At 47.5% G+C, this 16,906-nt stretch overlaps 4 protein-coding genes across 4 annotated transcripts; 3 read left to right on the forward strand and 1 right to left on the reverse strand.

The window, feature by feature from the left end:
• Positions 1-2,437: 2,437 nt before the first annotated feature.
• BDV38DRAFT_268960 (uncharacterized protein) lies at positions 2,438-5,867 on the forward strand (the record flags this gene model as incomplete). Its single annotated transcript, XM_032056876.1, has 8 exons — positions 2,438-2,514; positions 2,587-2,782; positions 2,885-3,186; positions 3,251-3,505; positions 4,201-4,225; positions 4,444-4,481; positions 4,714-5,427; positions 5,507-5,867. The coding sequence occupies 8 exons, from the start codon at positions 2,438-2,440 to the stop codon at positions 5,865-5,867; spliced, it is 1,968 nt and encodes a 655-aa protein (XP_031916913.1).
• Positions 5,868-5,999: 132 nt separating this feature from the next.
• BDV38DRAFT_239554 (uncharacterized protein) lies at positions 6,000-7,367 on the reverse strand. The gene has a single exon (XM_032053772.1). The coding sequence runs from the start codon at positions 7,310-7,312 to the stop codon at positions 6,074-6,076; it is 1,239 nt and encodes a 412-aa protein (XP_031916914.1). The 5' UTR covers positions 7,313-7,367; the 3' UTR covers positions 6,000-6,073.
• Positions 7,368-11,925: 4,558 nt separating this feature from the next.
• On the forward strand, positions 11,926-13,787 carry BDV38DRAFT_268962 (major facilitator superfamily domain-containing protein; the record flags this gene model as incomplete). The annotated part of the gene is made up of 5 exons (XM_032056877.1): positions 11,926-12,177; positions 12,226-13,395; positions 13,453-13,571; positions 13,624-13,707; positions 13,763-13,787. 5 exons carry the CDS (start codon positions 11,926-11,928, stop codon positions 13,785-13,787), a joined length of 1,650 nt encoding a protein of 549 aa, XP_031916915.1.
• Positions 13,788-14,309: 522 nt separating this feature from the next.
• Positions 14,310-16,817, forward strand: BDV38DRAFT_279827 (fungal specific transcription factor domain-containing protein; the record flags this gene model as incomplete). Its single annotated transcript, XM_032059125.1, has 6 exons — positions 14,310-14,466; positions 14,643-14,674; positions 14,731-14,983; positions 15,057-15,585; positions 15,644-15,924; positions 15,994-16,817. 6 exons carry the CDS (start codon positions 14,310-14,312, stop codon positions 16,815-16,817), a joined length of 2,076 nt encoding a protein of 691 aa, XP_031916916.1.
• Positions 16,818-16,906: the final 89 nt, after the last annotated feature.

Genomic DNA, 16,906 nt, shown 5'->3' on the forward strand with positions numbered 1-16,906 from the left:
ATAAAGATTCAATCGAAGCAGCCTCTCAGAGTGATGAACTAGCAGCCACACAAGTACAGAGGCACATTCACACCACAGTGGACTTCTGATCCGGGTCACTCTCCAATGTAAGGGTTCCTGAAGAGAAGGATAAAACAGCAATCTGTTATGCCATATATTAAAACCCAACACCTGCTTCTCATTGCGGCCGTCATGAGATTATATCCGAATGCTAGAGTGTCACTGTCAAACCAGTAAAGTAGTCGGCCCTTGGAATCGAAAGTCTTAAGAAATTAGGCAAGCCAAACAAGAAAACTGAAACAAAGGATATCTGTCTCATTAAATCAGCATTTGGTTTCATCCAAATATAATAATGCCTGGTTTGACCGGAGATAGGTATTGGGCTTCCACGGGACAGGATTTGTTGAATGCAATGAGGTGCAAGACTAGATTAACTCTCAATCTAGGCTTTCGGCCTAGATGAAACCGCGACAAACCTCACATACAGGCTTCTAACTAACAAACACGGTGTGATCTCTTTGGCATTCCGCGCTGTCTTGAATCTCTACTTCTCTACTCCTGGACCATACGTTTATTCGGTTTGTTTTATACCGTGTATGGGTCGCGGCCTGAGGCACTTCACCCGCTAGATTACACTAATCTATAAGGGGCTTTGGGCCCACAGTCGATTCCAACACACTAAAGCCTTACCACTATCTCGGAATTAATAAGCCATGCTTTACAGAGGAATGGTAGGAAAGAAGGAGAAGCAATTCTATGGCTAAGTGCTGACGTTCAAGATATGGTTCTTGTACACCAAGCCCTTTCAAAATCTCGACACGTTAATACGATAGCCTGACGAAACGAGCTTGGCTAAAGTGTAAATATCCTGCCTTTCATAACAAGCCTCCCAGTCCATGGTCTTATCAGGAGCAAAATCTCTGATGCTCCGTCACTCTCTCGTCATATCAGTTCCAGAAGTTCCCTACGGTGGGTGTCAGCATCCACACCGCTTCATATCGAATTCTAGTAATCACTGGGTCAGCGCCGGATGTGACCTGGAAATATCTTCCTAGACGGTAATTCCAATAAGCCGTTTAGCTGCACCCTCAGGCGGATGCCCATCATCGATTATTAACCATTACCTAGACGGCCCAACCCATTCCTGACGATTCCTGCCTTGAGATGCAAGCCCCACGAGCCCTATTATAATAGGCTCATGTGTATGGGGGCTTATCATACCCCGATTCAGGTACGCTGGACTCCTGGCATTTATCCAGCAGCATGACGCTTGTAAAGTAGGCGAATATCAGTATCTGAGAAAGGTACACTAGCTCTAGAGATCGCCTAGGTATCTAGCCAAGAGAAACCGCGGGGCATTGCCAAGTGGGATTTAAGTGCCATTGCCAGTTAGTCTGTTTAAATTACATTAAACTCGATGAACTGCAATCTCCCAATACTAAGGGGGAGTAACTTTGCTAGGCTGAAAGGGATAGACCACAATTTTGAATATCGCGCTCCAGTATTTCATACTGTTGATTTTCGCCGGACTCTATCGGCAGTCGCCTACTTCTGACCAACTTTCCAAGTGCACTGACCTTCTGCGGACGACGCATAAGTATTGGGGAAAGAAGATCCACGGATATTGTCCATCGGGTAACAGAAGGGAAGTGAATGATTGGGAGAAAACTATTACGACCAAGTCCAGTGTAGGACAAATGATACAAGGTATGCCCCCAAGGATACGTGGCATGTGGCTGTCATGCCCGTATGATGCGGGAGATAAAGCACATTGACATACTTGGCAATTGCTTTCCCTCTTGCGCAAGTCTCGTTGCCCGACGATGGCGAGAAAACCCCGGGTGAATATTTATGAGTGAGGCTCAACAAACACGACCGAATAAAAGGACACGCAGGACAAGAAGGGTAACGATGATCAGAAGGAAGGCTGTGTTGTCGGGTCTGAGCGCCTGTGGTTATTAACTTCCGTCTAAGAAGAGACAGCCAGTGTCTATCGATGGGACTAATCCGTCGGATCTCCGCATACGCCGTCCAACCCATATCATTGGCGCAAAGCCCGCACCCACCGTTATGGACGGCAGGCTAGCCTCGTGCATTAGACCCATAGGCCGGAGTACACCAGCCCACAGGCCGCTGTCATCAGCATACTAATCTCCATTGGGGCGAATAAAACCTGTTGTGGAGATTTTTAACCGTCAGCTATTCCCTAACCACGTAGCCGAAGTGCGCTAAGGACTAGCTTCGTGGATATTGATGTAGCTCACTGGTCGTTCGGGTATTTGTTGCAATTTTCCAAAACGAAACGGAGAGAGAATTCTTCAGCCAAACGCGGGGGCCAAAAGCATGGCTAGGCCGTTCAGTATAAAATCAGGTCGTTCGTCTCCTGGCATCTGCTCCAAAGCTCATCACATTTCATTAGAGACCTTGTTGCTTCATCATGTCGCGTGAAATTGAGCGGCTGGCTCAGCCAGCAGAAAAGAAAAAGATGCGACTCATTGTCGCTAGCTGCAGCCGGTAAGGCATTGTTCTTCACTCTTCTTCTGGGAGAGTGAATATGATCGCACTCGCTGATTGATGGCCGAACAGGACAGGCACACTGGGCCTCCACGCAGGGCTGGAAATGCTGGGGTATACACCCTATCACATGATCGACGTGATGTACAAGGGCAGAAGCCCTCACATGAAGGTGTTCACAGAGGCTATAATCGCCAACCACAACCAACTATCCGGCATCAAACGATACGAGACGCCAGACGTGGACAAATGGATAGGAAACTATGACGTGGGTTCGACCTGATATTTCACCATGCTTTGCGTCTGAATTGCCTCCTTCCAAAATTCTTGTTTTCCGACCGCGAAGAGACAGAAGGCTGACGAGGTCTAGTGCCTAATGGAAATCCCAAGTTACATTGGGCGTAGGGCCATGCAAGGATATATTGAAGACCCCGACGTGAAGTTTATAGTAACCGAACGTATACCTGAAAAATGGGTGAGGTCGATCGAAAATACTATTGGGGAAGCTGTAAAGGCAGCTCACCAGTTTCCATTAAACATCCTGAAACACTTTGACTCCGAACTCGGTCATTTCCTCCACCTTGCCACCGTAATGTACTGGGCTTACGCAGATGGAGCGAACCCAGGGGACAGCAACAGTGAAGTAGCTCTCTACAAGAATTATGTGGAATAGTCAGTATTCATGGCCCTTCGCTCCACATAATGTTTTCGATATGACTGATTCGCGACAATATAGCATTCGCACCATGAAGGAAACACTCCCCAAGGACAGGCTTCTAGTGGTGAAGCTTGAGGACGGTCTAGGTTGGGAACAAATCTGTCCGTTCTTAGACCAGCCGATCCCCGAGGAAAAGTATCCTCGTGGCAATGAGCCCGACAAGTTCCATAGAATTGTTGCGGATTATATGGAACCCAGAGTGAAGGCAGCTATGGTGAACTTCGGTGCAATGGTCACTGCCACGGCTGGAATCGCTGGATATTTAGGTTGGAGGTACTATCTGCGACAATGAATGCTATCGATTCAGTCAATGACATCAGTTGCAATGGAGGGGCGTAAAATTAAAGTAATTGAGTTGGAGAAACACTAGTTACTTAAAATCAGTTAAGGTTGTTCTATGGTCGATGGCGTGATTTTGCTTAATTTGTGGTCATCAGGAACCACCTCTACGCTGCTATTCTATTTTCCTGTGGGGCGAGCAATATGAAATAGACTAAATTGATGATAAACATACTGCTAGTTAACTATAGACACTCCATTAATCAGCCACCGCATAAACTGTGAATGCATACCCAAGTACGGATAACTTATGATTCATGCATAGGGCTTCTAGCTCCTATACGCGCGGCCAAGATAGCCACCAAGTGAAATACTCCAAGACTCTTCTATCTGCCTCATCCATATTCATGGTAATTATAATCGTACATTAGAGGATTCGTAAACCATATTCATTTTAGTTGTACCCGCCGTCTGCATTCTTACCAATAATGACGAGCTCAACACTCTTACTTCCAACGACATATGATAGGTCACGTGATGGTACTAAGGGAAAATACGAGTCGTCGAACGATTTGTAGTTTCTAGTCATTTCCTTCTTCTCCTGTTGATCTACTTTCTCACGGGCTGTCAACATATGCAATCCAACAAGAAAAAACGATATCGGTCTCAGCATGCGTGAAATTGTACAGACTCTTCTGGCGTAGCTCGAGTCCAGTTCCAAGTTAGCTTGAATACTAACGTTAATATATATATCTAGGTTCATGTTCAGATAGGACAGTGTGTACGTGAAGATATTCCACGCTCTTTACTGGGAGGTATGACTACTAATTATTACTATTTAGGGTAACGAAGTTGGGTCTGCATTCTGGTTCGAACACATTTACAGCTAGAAGATGCACTCCTGATGTTGCATGCTGATGATCTGAAGGCAGGCGATTACGGAGGAACATGGAGTGGACAAATCCGGCAGGTAAGTGACCATTCTGATAGTGGACGGTGGCATATCATTCTTCTTACACTATCGCAGTTTCATTAGGTCCGATGAAGAAGCTGGAAAACTGAATGTCTACTTTTCTGAGGTCATTGCCTAATTTTAACTTTTCTATAAGCGCTTTTCCGCTGATTCAGAGCACACAGACCGACGCTCAGAAATATGTTCCTCGTGCAGTACTGCTTGACTCAAAAACCAACACTGGAGAGAGAATCCATGGAGGCCCTATTGGCAGCCTCTTCCGCCCTGGTAATCTTCTCTTCCGAGGGTATGGCACTGGCCAGTGCTGGGCAACTGGCTATCGCACTACAGGCGCCGAGCTTATCGAGGAGTCTATTGATCTTGTACGTCGCGAATCTGAGGCATGTGAGTGTTTGCAGGGCTTCCAGCTCATCCACTCATTAGGTGGAGGAACTGGTGGCGGCATGGGTGCACTGTTGATCTCAAGGCTGCGCGATGAATTCCCCGACAGAGTGATCGCAACTTTCTCTGTGTTTCCTACGCGAGCACCCGATGTTGTTGTCGAGCCCTACAATGTAACCTTGTCAATGAATCAATTGATAGAAGACTGTGATGCAACGTTCTGCATTGACAATCAGGCTCTTACGGATATCTCCACGAGAACACTTGGGATACGTGATCCTTCTCATATGGACCTGAATGGTCTGATCAAACAGGCTATGTCCGGTGTGACCGCCTGTTTCCGCTTCCCTGGACAGCTCAATTCGGATCTGCGCAAGCTGGCAATGAATATGATACCATCTCCTCGCCTTCACTTTTTCATGCTTGGGTTGTCTCCTCTTCCCAACTATAGCTCTGAGTCGTCCAATATCACCCGGGTCACTCAACAGCTACTCAGCTCCGACAATATAATGGCTTCTGGGAACCACCACAAAGGTTGCTGTTTGTCATGTCTGACCATCTTGTAAGAGTGCCACTTTTTCTCGACGTATTAGCCTCTCCGAAACTGCGGGAAAATTCGATTCAAATGCTAATTAAAACAGCCGCGGCCAGGTCTCTGTGGCTGAAATAGAAGCGCAAGTGAACAATATGCGGAACAGGAACTCCGCTGATTTCATCGAATGGGTTCCGGATAATATTCGCTCCACTTTCTATTCTCCTCATGATACTGAGCTGTCTTGCACCGTTTTGGCCAACTCGACATCCATTCAGGACATGTTTAGCCGTATCAGCGAGCAGTTTTCGCATCTGTACAGGCGGAAGGCCTATCTGAATCCATATAACATACATGGAGTGGATGAGCTTGACTTTATGGAGGCTGAGTCGAACATGAATGATTTGATCGAAGAATACCGGCAGTATCAGGACAGTCCTTGGGAGTGTGCGACTGTGGTAGACGTATGAAACTAATGGAATTATTAAATTTGTTGCTAAATGCCTAAGCCCTCGCTGAGACCTAAGACTAGCGTCGGATACAACACGTTGGCCTCTTCAATGCTAGATTATATAGTATCAATGTCTAAGCTAGTGAATGTTGCTTTTGGAAAGCATCGATGGCAACTCAATTGCGTTCTCTTGTTAAAGATAGCCCGAAGCAGTCACTTGGCCCTTCAGATATCTTCTGGGATCTTAAAATCAGGCAGACTTCTAGAAACACTATGATACTCGCTGTTACGCTTCGCCGGCCCCAATGTAGGCCCCTCCCGACGAACAAGGTACGTCCAGAACTGTTGAGCCTTCCACAGTTCCTTTCCGAAACAATGCCAAGCGGTCGCGATTAACTCTCCCCCGTCGTGTCCTTCGTACCTGATGCGGAACTTTGTAGCGCAACTCTTGCACCGCCAGATGAAGTTATCGTTCGTTTCCGCATCTGCGAATTGCGGAGATGTACTGGGTTGAGGGACACCCTTGCGCAAATGGGGTGGGAAAGCGGTCGAGATGGCGAGAGTGAGAAGCGAAGTGTTGGCTGCACCCTTCTTTGACCGAGATGTCTTTGTTTGGGTAACATTTTTTGTGGATAGATGTGCACAAACCCGGAACGGAAGGGAGATGATATGCGCCGCTTGGAGGTCCCGAGTCCGAGAATCGCTCGTTCGTAGACGGTGCTGTTGGGTAAGGACAAGGTTCCGGTCTACCCATTGTGCCGACGAGGAAAGCCTGTAGCTCACTAGACCGGGATTGAAGGTAAAGTCGCCCTCGAATAGTGGAATTGGTGATGTAAGCCCTAAGGCGGCAGGCTGTGACTTGAATGCCTCGAGAACATGCTCCCATACCAGACTGTAGCCACCGGATGGTGTTTGCGGCCAGTAATCAATGCTTGCTAGCTGGCCCATACAAAGCTTCGTCCATTTGGTCTCGCGATGGTCTGTGGGTGGTTTCAGAGGAGGATGGAGAGTCTCGCATCGGGGACAATATTCACTCCCTGGGATATCACGTTGGAGAAGCTCTACCAGCGATCCGTAATATCCATATTGAAGCCCATAGTGGCGAGCCCTTCCACGGAAGCTTGCCCAGGATGTGGTACCAAGTAGATGCAATGCTTCTTTGCAGGTTAGGGTCAAACAAGCCTCGGCATCAGGCGGTAGATGGTTAATGATTTCGTCGAAGATTTCCCTGGGCAGACAGAAGAGGCGTAATGTTCGATTGGGATTCCGCTCAGCTTCCAATGGTGACCGTTCAAGATAGGTTGGTTTTGGTCTTTTTGCTATTCGACGACTGACTTTGTCGTTACCCCGAAGCGTGGGTCCTGGCTGGCTGAGGCTATTGTGGTTGCGCAGGGATCTTTTTCTTTGGCTTGTCTTTGTGTTGGAAGAAGGTATCTGGGCCTTCTGGGAGCGAGTATGTGCCATATCTAGGTAGGATTCTCGTATTATAAATCTTTACATAGGAGATACCCGGGGTACATTTAATAGAATGAGCGAACAGGAACAATGTCTAGAAATGGGAGTGCTGCCTGATTTTCACACGGTCGGTGCCTGGCTCCAGGCAACCTTCCAATAGTAAATCCCGTGACAGCACTTCGAAAAGCCTCCTCGGCATGCAATTCTTATCGCTCGATCTGAAGTCTCCAATCATGTCCCATCTTGGCGATCAATATATGAGAATTCTTTTACCCTGTACAAAGATCCCAGGTAATCTGAGTATCATGCTGGGTGACAAAACTGTACGAGGATCGGTGTGGGTGAGTAGGTGGGATTTAATCCACTTTCCCATGCATTGAGAATAACTCTCCACCAGAAGAACTAGTGGCAATTCTTGGCGCTCACTCTACCCCACTTATGCGAAATGGTACTCACTACTTCATAATGTCCGCGAGGGTGTGGTGTATCAATAGTGGAATGATATCATGTAATCCTGAATTCTCGGCACGCCAAGACCGGTCCTATACAAGAGTACATATAACAGTGGCCGTGAGAGCTAACTTCCGAGATAAAACCCAGACTTAACCGATCAGGAGTTGACTATTCCTCCAGGAGCTTAGCAAACTAAAGTAAACTGTCAGCCAGCCAAAACTAATCCACTTCACTCGTACCCCAATTCGGACAGCCAACTGGAGAACTTCTTGCACGAAATCCTTTTACCGGTCTAGGACCCTGGAATTCTGCACTAGTCATAGTTAATGGCGTGCTCGGATCTTGACCAGGACCAAACGTCAAAGGTCCAGGATGCTGTAAGGATCGTGGAGCACATGAAAGTTCGTTCTGGTTGCGTTCAAGGTCCGTCGTGAAGTCAGCCTGCTGGGAGTGCGGTTGCTGGCCAGATGGGTCGTGACAGCTTCCCCAACGAGCAGAAGTTGTGGACGTTTATTTCTTCAATGCTGTCAGCTCTGCAGGGCCGTTGGACGCCGCGTGATGGCCACTACCATCTTTAACCTAGACTGCAGATGCCGTGGCAACTGGGCGGGGTGCGATGGGCACGAAAGATGTGGTGTTTCGGTGAAACGATCGGGGAGCAGGTTTCTATATGAAAGAGACGGGAGAACCCATCGTTAGTATCGTACTGAGGAATTGTGACGTTGTGTAGTTATTGATTAGGGTTTTCTTTTTCCTTCTGGGGGTGCTGGGGTATCAGGGCATGTCTGGTGCACGTCTACTTTTGCAGCAGTCGTATATTTAGTGTGCTCTTCTGCCCTTGCACAGGTCGTACTATCGCATTTCGAGCAGGATAGTGGTGGACGACCTCTTCTATTAATCCGACGCAGTGGCCGGCCTGGCTCTTTTTCAGTATATTCTGAGGACAATCCGATTCAGACTTGAGCATACCACGATGATTGCACGACCTGACCCGGTGGCCGCGGACACAGGACTCGCAAGCCCATTTCTCGCCATTCATACGCATCTCTTGGTTAAACGAAACGATATCAAGGGTGTTCTTCGATGAACGAGCGATATTTCTGAGATCAATTCAAAAGTCTGCGGATGACATTTACCATGGAGGGCTTATAATTGGTAGGAGGGTTTGGTGCGGGGAGGATCACCATATCTGTGCACGAGCGTGGCTGCGCCAACCTATACCACCGGTCAGTGAGTGCAGTGATGATCTATTTCCAGTCCCGTCCTTCCGAGCTTCTAATAGCAGGTCAATACGAGCGTCGAAGTCCCCTGCCGGAGTCGCTTCGTGGCTATCTCCCGCTCATGGGGTCTGAGGAACTAGGCTGCGCCAGGACCCGTGGGCATCAGGAAGAAAAATAACGTTAGACCACTACATATAAGGAACATGGCTTCTACTGTACAATATCTATTGCTTGATAACCGATTCTGTATATTATCAAAGCCCTAACTCTCTGAACAAGTCTGCTATAACTGACCTATAAGCTAAGATCCAGATATATTAATAGTAATTATAAAATACATAAAATAGATTGTATATAGGGTTTCCTACCCTATATATAGAGGATATTCTTTTCCTTTTATATCAGATACTGACTAAAATAATAAATATCAGTAATACAGTACCTTCAGTTAGATCTAGATAAAATTATACTGCTATAAATAATAGAAAGATTATCACAGCTATTAAATACCATAGAAACATCCTGGTTATTCTTATATAGTACTGTCTTAAAATAAATGAAAAAATCTTACTATATATATCTCTTTCCAGAGAATTCTTAATTTATTTACTTAGTAGACCTACTTACAAACGCTTCTACAAGAGCTAGAGATACACTGTATAAACCACAAATCTCGCGAGTAGCTAGCAGTTTATCAAGTATATAACCGAAATCTCTACTCCCAGCTGCCTAATATAGAAGATAGATCCCAGTTATAAGAACTGTATACTATTCAAAGAGCCCCGTCCTTAAATCATTGAGCTTACGGAAACGTTAAGTCATTATTGTGTGGACCTGTTGGAACCATGGAACCTTGACGTGAAAGATCAACTCACCTTACTTGGCAAAGGACACCACGACCTTGGATGCTACAGATGTTGTCTACTTGAGCTTTACATTTTTCCCAACTACCAGCAAAATCCTTCCTCCACGACATCCACGTGATCATTCACTTGAATGTGTTACTCCTGATCTCCCACATCACCACCAGCATCAACAACAACAACAACAGCATCATCATCGTCGTCATGTCTTCGGAAGAAAATCAATCATCAGCATATTCCCTCTGCCCCTGTGCCGACTCAGAATCCCCTGTTTCCTCTGACCGAGTGCTCCGCAGCCAGAGCAGCAAGCACCCCCAACCCCCCAACCCCCGCGACTTATTCTACACACTAAAGAGCGAAATCATTCAAGCTAACGGCCCATCTTACATTGAGAGGGGGGGAATACCCCAAGACACAGGCTCTCTAGTCGCCAGAAGTTTGGCCGAAGACGGAGACGTTGAGAGAAAAGGAGTTTCCATATCGTTTAATCCCAGTTCAGCAATACTCTCAATCAACATGCCCACTGCCACTCACGAGGCTGTCCACGACTGGGTTACTGATGAATTTAGAGCTGAGAGTATTGTCAAGGGCTTCTTCACTCGTGACGAACAGCGAAACTTCGCAGTATATGCAAGCAGAAGTAAGGCAATTAAGATTCTCTATGACGGAACTATGCTGAGGAAAGACAAAAAGGATACGATAGTTTCCCCCCACCTTGGAACAACGCGTATAAAGAACCAGATGCAGCAATTGCGTTTCGGGGGGTAGCTATGCCAATGATTGCTGTGGAGGTAGGATATTCAGAGTCATGGCCTAAGCTCGTTGCCGATAAGCTGGTCTGGATGTTGGGGGGCGCTCCCCATGTCAATGCGGTACTACTAGTTAAGTGGAATATACGAACAGGGAATCGGATCTCAGGCTTCCTAGAGTTACATCGGCGGGGTTCAGCCACCCCCACTCATCTTGTAAGGATTAACTGATTTCTACAAATCCTCTTAGCTGCCGTTATTGTTTAGAAAGCAGCTAACCAGTTCTCTCTATTCAAGGATATATTCCCTGTCCCCGCCCCCGGAGCGCCCCCCCAGTCACTCGCATTCTCCAGACAAGACTTCTATCCACCTGGGCAAGTGCCCGTTGGTAGAAACGCCAATGATGTACTTCTTTGGAGTTTAGATAACCTGAGGGACAGAGCAGAGTGGGCTATGGGGGAAGAGGGGTTCTGCCCAGCCTAAACAATGTCTCACGATACGTCACCATGAACTCTCTGAGCTTGAGACCATACTTACCAGAGCCGTACAACACAAGTGTTATCCTTCACCATTGTTGCCCTAGATGTCGCCATAGCACCGATAGCCGATGCTCTACCGACCGACATCCGGAGAGTTAGGAGGCAGTGAATTCTCTCTTTTTTTTTTTTTTTTTTTCCCTTTGGTTTCCCCTGTTTCTTGTCTGTTCAAGTTAATTGAAGAAGTACTAATCAGTATAAATGTTTACTGACTCAAAAGCTGAAGTCCAACTATCATGTGCTGGTTGCCTATTCCCATACTATATATTCTCTGTTAGTGCACTCTCAAGGTAGGCCGACCAGATCAAATACAATGCCGGATTGCGAAATCCTCCTAAAAAAAGTAAACCTAACTTAGCTCGGTCGCGACATCTGGACTGTCATCGTTCTAGATTCTACAAGGTTGTTTTCATCTGAAGCGAGGGGAGGACATTGAGCCATTTCCCGCTACGATTGCGTGTGAGAATCGCGGGGTGATGCAAGTCTTGGTCTACCGTGAGTTGGCTAAATTTCCACCAAACTTGATTCAGCCCAGTGGCCATACAAAATTCATCCTTTAATAGTAGGTACGACTTTAGGCAATTGAGGTTTGTTACGAAATTCTTCTGAAAACCCCGCTCTAGAGAGAGTTGTGAGTGCGCTAGGCGATGTCGTCGAAGAATTATCTCATCCATCTGCGCAGTCACGACATTCTCTACGCCGATATGTCGTTATCAGGCGCAGATCGTTATAAATGCATCTGGTCTGGCCCAAAGACCTCGGCCATGGATTTTGTCACCCACTCTTCATACTCAACAAAAGATGGCTGGGGAAGAACCAAAGACGGTGCCTGTTTCAACCACCGAGGTCGATACGGACTCTCCGGGGGCCAGTATAAAATACGATTCCGACAGAGAGCGCCAGGAGAACCCGAGCCAACCTCAGCCGGGTAAAAGCACCTTCGAAACAGAAGACCATCGCTTCTATCGACCAATCGACAGCTATGAGGGCATACATCGCTGGGACCCTAACTTTGAATGGACCGACGAGGAAGAGAGGAAAATTGTCAGAAAGGTGGGACAATTCATTATTTCTATCTGCAGACCTGGCTTACAACTATAGATTGACTGGCGTGTCTGCACATTCGCATGTGTTACCTTCTTCGCACTGCAACTGGATCGAGGAAATATCGGCCAGGCGTTGTCGGATACTTTGTTGCAAGACCTGAAAATGACCAGCAATGACTACAACACTGGCCAAACTATCTTCTTAGTCTGCTTTCTGATTGCCGAAATGCCCTCGCAGTTGATTTCAAAGCGACTGGGTCCCGATCGCTGGATTCCCATTCAGATGGTGGCGTGGAGCTTAGTTGCCGCGTGTCAGTCATTCTTGAAGACCAAATCAGCTTACCTAGGTCTCCGTGCCTTGCTTGGGCTACTTGAAGGTGGTTTCATTCCCGATACAATTCTCTTCTTGTCATTCTTCTACAAATCCAGCGAACTTCCAAAGCGGCTTACCTGCTTCTGGATCTCATACACGCTGACCAGCATCATTGGCGCATTTCTCGCCTTTGGTCTTCTCCACATCAAGGACTCCAACGGTGGCGGAGCCTGGAGGTACCTCTTCGCATATGAAGGTCTCATCACTGGCGTTATCGGCATCCTTGCTGCATTTTGGATGCCCGCAGGCCCAACCCAGACCAAAGGCGGACTGCGCGGGAGAGATGGATGGTTCAACGAGCGCGAAGAGAAGATTATGGTGAATCGTGTCATTCGGGACGATCCAAGTAAAGGCACCATGCACAATCGCCAAGCTGTTACGCCCAAGCTCCTCTGGTACTCATTAAAGGATTACCACATGTGGCCGATCTACGCTCTTGGTTTGATTTGGATGATTCCCTTTACTCCGGCCACCAACTACCTCACGTTGCAACTGCGTCAGCAGGGATTCTCCACCTTCCAGACCAACTTACTTGTAATTCCTTCAGCTGTCGTCAGCATCATAACGATGGTCACCACCACCTGGCTTGCAGAGCGTACCAACCAGCGTTTGCTCTGCGGTGCCGCTGTAGAAATTTGGTACTTGATCCTACTGATCGCACTCGAGACGCTCCCGATGAAAAGCATGCCCTGGCCTCGATTTGCCATCCTAACTCTCACCGTCGGAGGCCCCAGCATTCACCCCGTGGTGGTGGCATTAACCTCGCGGAATGCAGGGTCTGTCCGGACCAGAACGGTCGCTTCTGCTTTGTACAATATGTCTGTGCAAATCAGTAGCATTGCCGCTGCTAACGTACGTTCTTCCGTGGATTAGGGTATGTTTGTCAGGTGCTAACGCTAGGATATATAGGTCTATCGAACCGATGATGCGCCGTATTATCGAGAGGGAAATAAGGTCACGATCGCACTGGCGGTTGTCAGCTTCTTCCTCTTCATAGGAGCAAAGTTATACTATGATTGGCGGAATAGGTACGTACTGTACTCATCAGTAGGATCCTTGGCCAGCTGCTGATCTGAACAGGCGAAACGCCGAGAAATGGAATGCCCTTACGAGTGAACAGAAGCAACAGTATCTGCGAGAAAACTCAATTATGACCAATAAACGGTGGGTTGTAGACTAATTCTCTTTACAAGTCCCAGAAGCTGACCACGTGGGTTAGACTTGACTTCCGGTTTGCCTCTTGACTGATGGGCCATTGTGACTTTTACACCCACCATGAGCATGTCATATTTGACAGTCCGGTAGGAATCTAGTAATTCTTGTTCCTATAGAAGTTTTAGATCGAGCATCAAGGACAGCATGAGGAAACCTAAGCATATTATGAATGAGATTATATTTGCTACGCAATTCGGAACCTACTGTGATAGGGCGATAGCCATGGATTCGGGCAATGGGCGCCTTGTTGCCTGAGGTAACACGTAACTACGGGCTCGCTTTGTGATTTTCATTTATTAACAAAGCGGTTATCGCCGTTCTGCTGCCGCCCCCCACCGCCTACTTGCCTGGGGTGGTCCTTCTGCCTTTCCCGTCTAGAAGGAGTGTTTGTAAGATACCGGTAGGTAAGTTAGGGTACAATACGGGGTTGTCGAGGCTGTGGCTGAAGGCATGCAAACACTGCAAAGTTCTAAGTTTACATCAGATCATCTGCACGCTGGGAACTTGAGGTCAATACAACCCCAGATTGTTATACAACGGATGAGGTCAGGATGGCTTTCCTCAGATTCCGGTTAGAGGCTGCCAACAGGCCCCCTGCCCCGGTTCCTATCGCTGCTGCTGTGTCCCGACCTCGGCCAAGGGGGCAAGACGGCAACGTGCAGCATCATTCACGTCCAGGAATTGGCCCCCAGGCAGTATCTGATGAGAGTATGTGCATTACATCTCCGGCAAGCCATGGAAGGTGCAGGTTAGAACCAGCTGGTTACCCCGGCCGGTCTGTTAGTATAAATGATTCGAGGGTTCGTTGCAGCAAAAGGTTGGGAACCGGTCAGCCTGACGAGGCCATAATCTGGGGCGTGTGGTGTGACTGACGTGGAGATTAGAGCAACCTCCAATCTGCGACGGAGAACTGCCTGTATTGAATGTAGAAGCTCCAAGTCGCGCTGCGAAAGGCTTACTACGGGAGATAAGGGAGGATGCCTCCGATGTTTGCGGCGGAATAAGGAATGTATTCTGTATCCACCATCGCAAATAGCTTCCGTGGAAAATCCTACGACCCGGGCAGCATCACGCTCCTCCAGTCCTAAACTGCATGCGCAACAACCTCATAGTGGAACAGCTTTCTTTGATCGTCAAGGAGCAGGAGAGAGACATGAGCTTGATGACGACTTAGACATGGACGCACCTGCGACTTTTCAAGGAGAACCCACCAACGCCACATGGTGTAAGTTTCATGAACCGCATTCCCTTGTTTTCCCCGTTGGCCATATCCTAGAACTGCTGATGAGTTGTAATAGCGTCTCACCCATTATCTTGCAGTCGAAGCGAGCAATTTGGGCGCATGATGAACTCTATCCTCAGCCCAGAAATAGCTGAGCAGATCTTTCATGAGTACGTAGATAATTTCGCTCCGAAATGCCCAGTTGTTATGTTTCCAACTGGCACAACGGCTGCGCTTGTGCGAGAGACCAAACCATTGCTCTTCCTGTCAATAATTAGCATCGCTTCTGCTGGATACTGCAGCGCCGCCCAGCAGAGAGACTTGACAGTTAAAGCCAAGTTTTATCTGGCAAACCGAGCTATTGTTCGTGGTGAAAAATCTCTTGAGCTTGTTCAAGCTCTTCAGGTCGCGGCTTTTTGGTACAGAGCACCAGATGATTATAAGCAAATGAACCTCAGCCAGCTAGCTTCTATTGCCACAACTATGGCCATAGATCTTGGGTTGGATACTTTGGAGGCATCAAAGCCAGCTGGCACAGCCGAGGAGTTGTGGGATCGGGTGGAAGCACAGCGTGCTTGGCTCGGTTGTCTTCTTTTATCTGCAAGGTGCAGTTCTTGCGTAATTTGCTTCTTTCAGCGAAACTGAAAGCTGATTATATTTTAGTCTATCTTTAATATTGAGACGGCCCAATTCTCTCGCCTGGAGTCCGCAGTATGATGACTATGTGGCCGATTTGCGACGGGCCAAAGTATCCCCTACGGATGAGCTTTTATGCACAATTGTAACAACGGAGTCTATTTGCCACGCAATTCATAAAGAGCTATTCCTGAGTGATCCAGTCTCTTCCGTATGCTTATCTGACTCGAAAATATCCATCGAAGTCCAAAAGCACAAGTCTCAAATCGAAAGCCTGCCTCTCAACCAAATATCCTCTCTTGACAAATGTGAGTGTCGTCCTTGAAACTGCGTCCCTGGTGGCATGAGGTGCAAAAACTGACAATGGCGGAATTCAGCTCTGGTCGAATTTGGTAGCTTTGCCAGCTTACTGTATTTACATGAGCCTATCTTACACGTCAACGACAACATTGTTGAGTTCAAGGCCCCTTTTAGTGTGAAGTCCTTGGAGACGTGCAATTTCATCGACACGCACGATTTCGACCCATCCTTCCTTTTTATGCTTCGCACCATCATACGGGCGGCGCAAGGACTGCTTGATTGTTTCTTAAGGTTATCGACGTCTGACATGATGGCGTTACCGCCGCATATCTATGGTGGTCGCGTGATATATGCGATGATACTTCTGTTGAAAGTACAAAGGGCAATCACATTATCAGGGCGGGCAATAAGCGAATGTGTCACTTCTGATGAATTACGAATAGAAATGTACCTTGAACACCTCGTGCGTGTTTCAAAGAGGCTCATTGCGGAAGATGACCGCAGTGCTCTAAGCAGGGCATTCCTATTCATGCCTCAGCTGATGCAGTGGTGGCACAGTTACCAAACCAAGACCTTGCCCCGATCAGACGAAACTGAAATGACGGAAGGTCTGTCATTTCGGACCGGTGATGGGCCATTGAGCCCTGCAGCACAAACACCGAGGGCAACCGTTTGTGTCCCTTCGACCCATACGCAGACGCCAATAATAACCCATCTTGAGCCAATGGACGGCCTTGGACAATCGGACGCGCTTACCCAGCCTACCAAAGCTTCCGATGATCCGAATGTACACAATGAGGGTCCAGAGTTTGAGCCATATCAGCATGAACTAGCATCTGACTCTTGGTTTTGGGAATTCTTCAACGTCGACATGCTCCATCAGAATGACCATTCATCATGAGAGTCGTGTATCATCATTTCAGTCATGGCTATTTCCTAAATTTCTATGTGACGATAGGGTCCTAGTTATAATGTACATGTATTCGCATT

The sequence above is a fragment of the Aspergillus pseudotamarii genome (genome assembly GCF_009193445.1).
Source record: "Aspergillus pseudotamarii strain CBS 117625 unplaced genomic scaffold BDV38scaffold_10, whole genome shotgun sequence".
Taxonomy (NCBI): domain Eukaryota; kingdom Fungi; phylum Ascomycota; class Eurotiomycetes; order Eurotiales; family Aspergillaceae; genus Aspergillus; species Aspergillus pseudotamarii.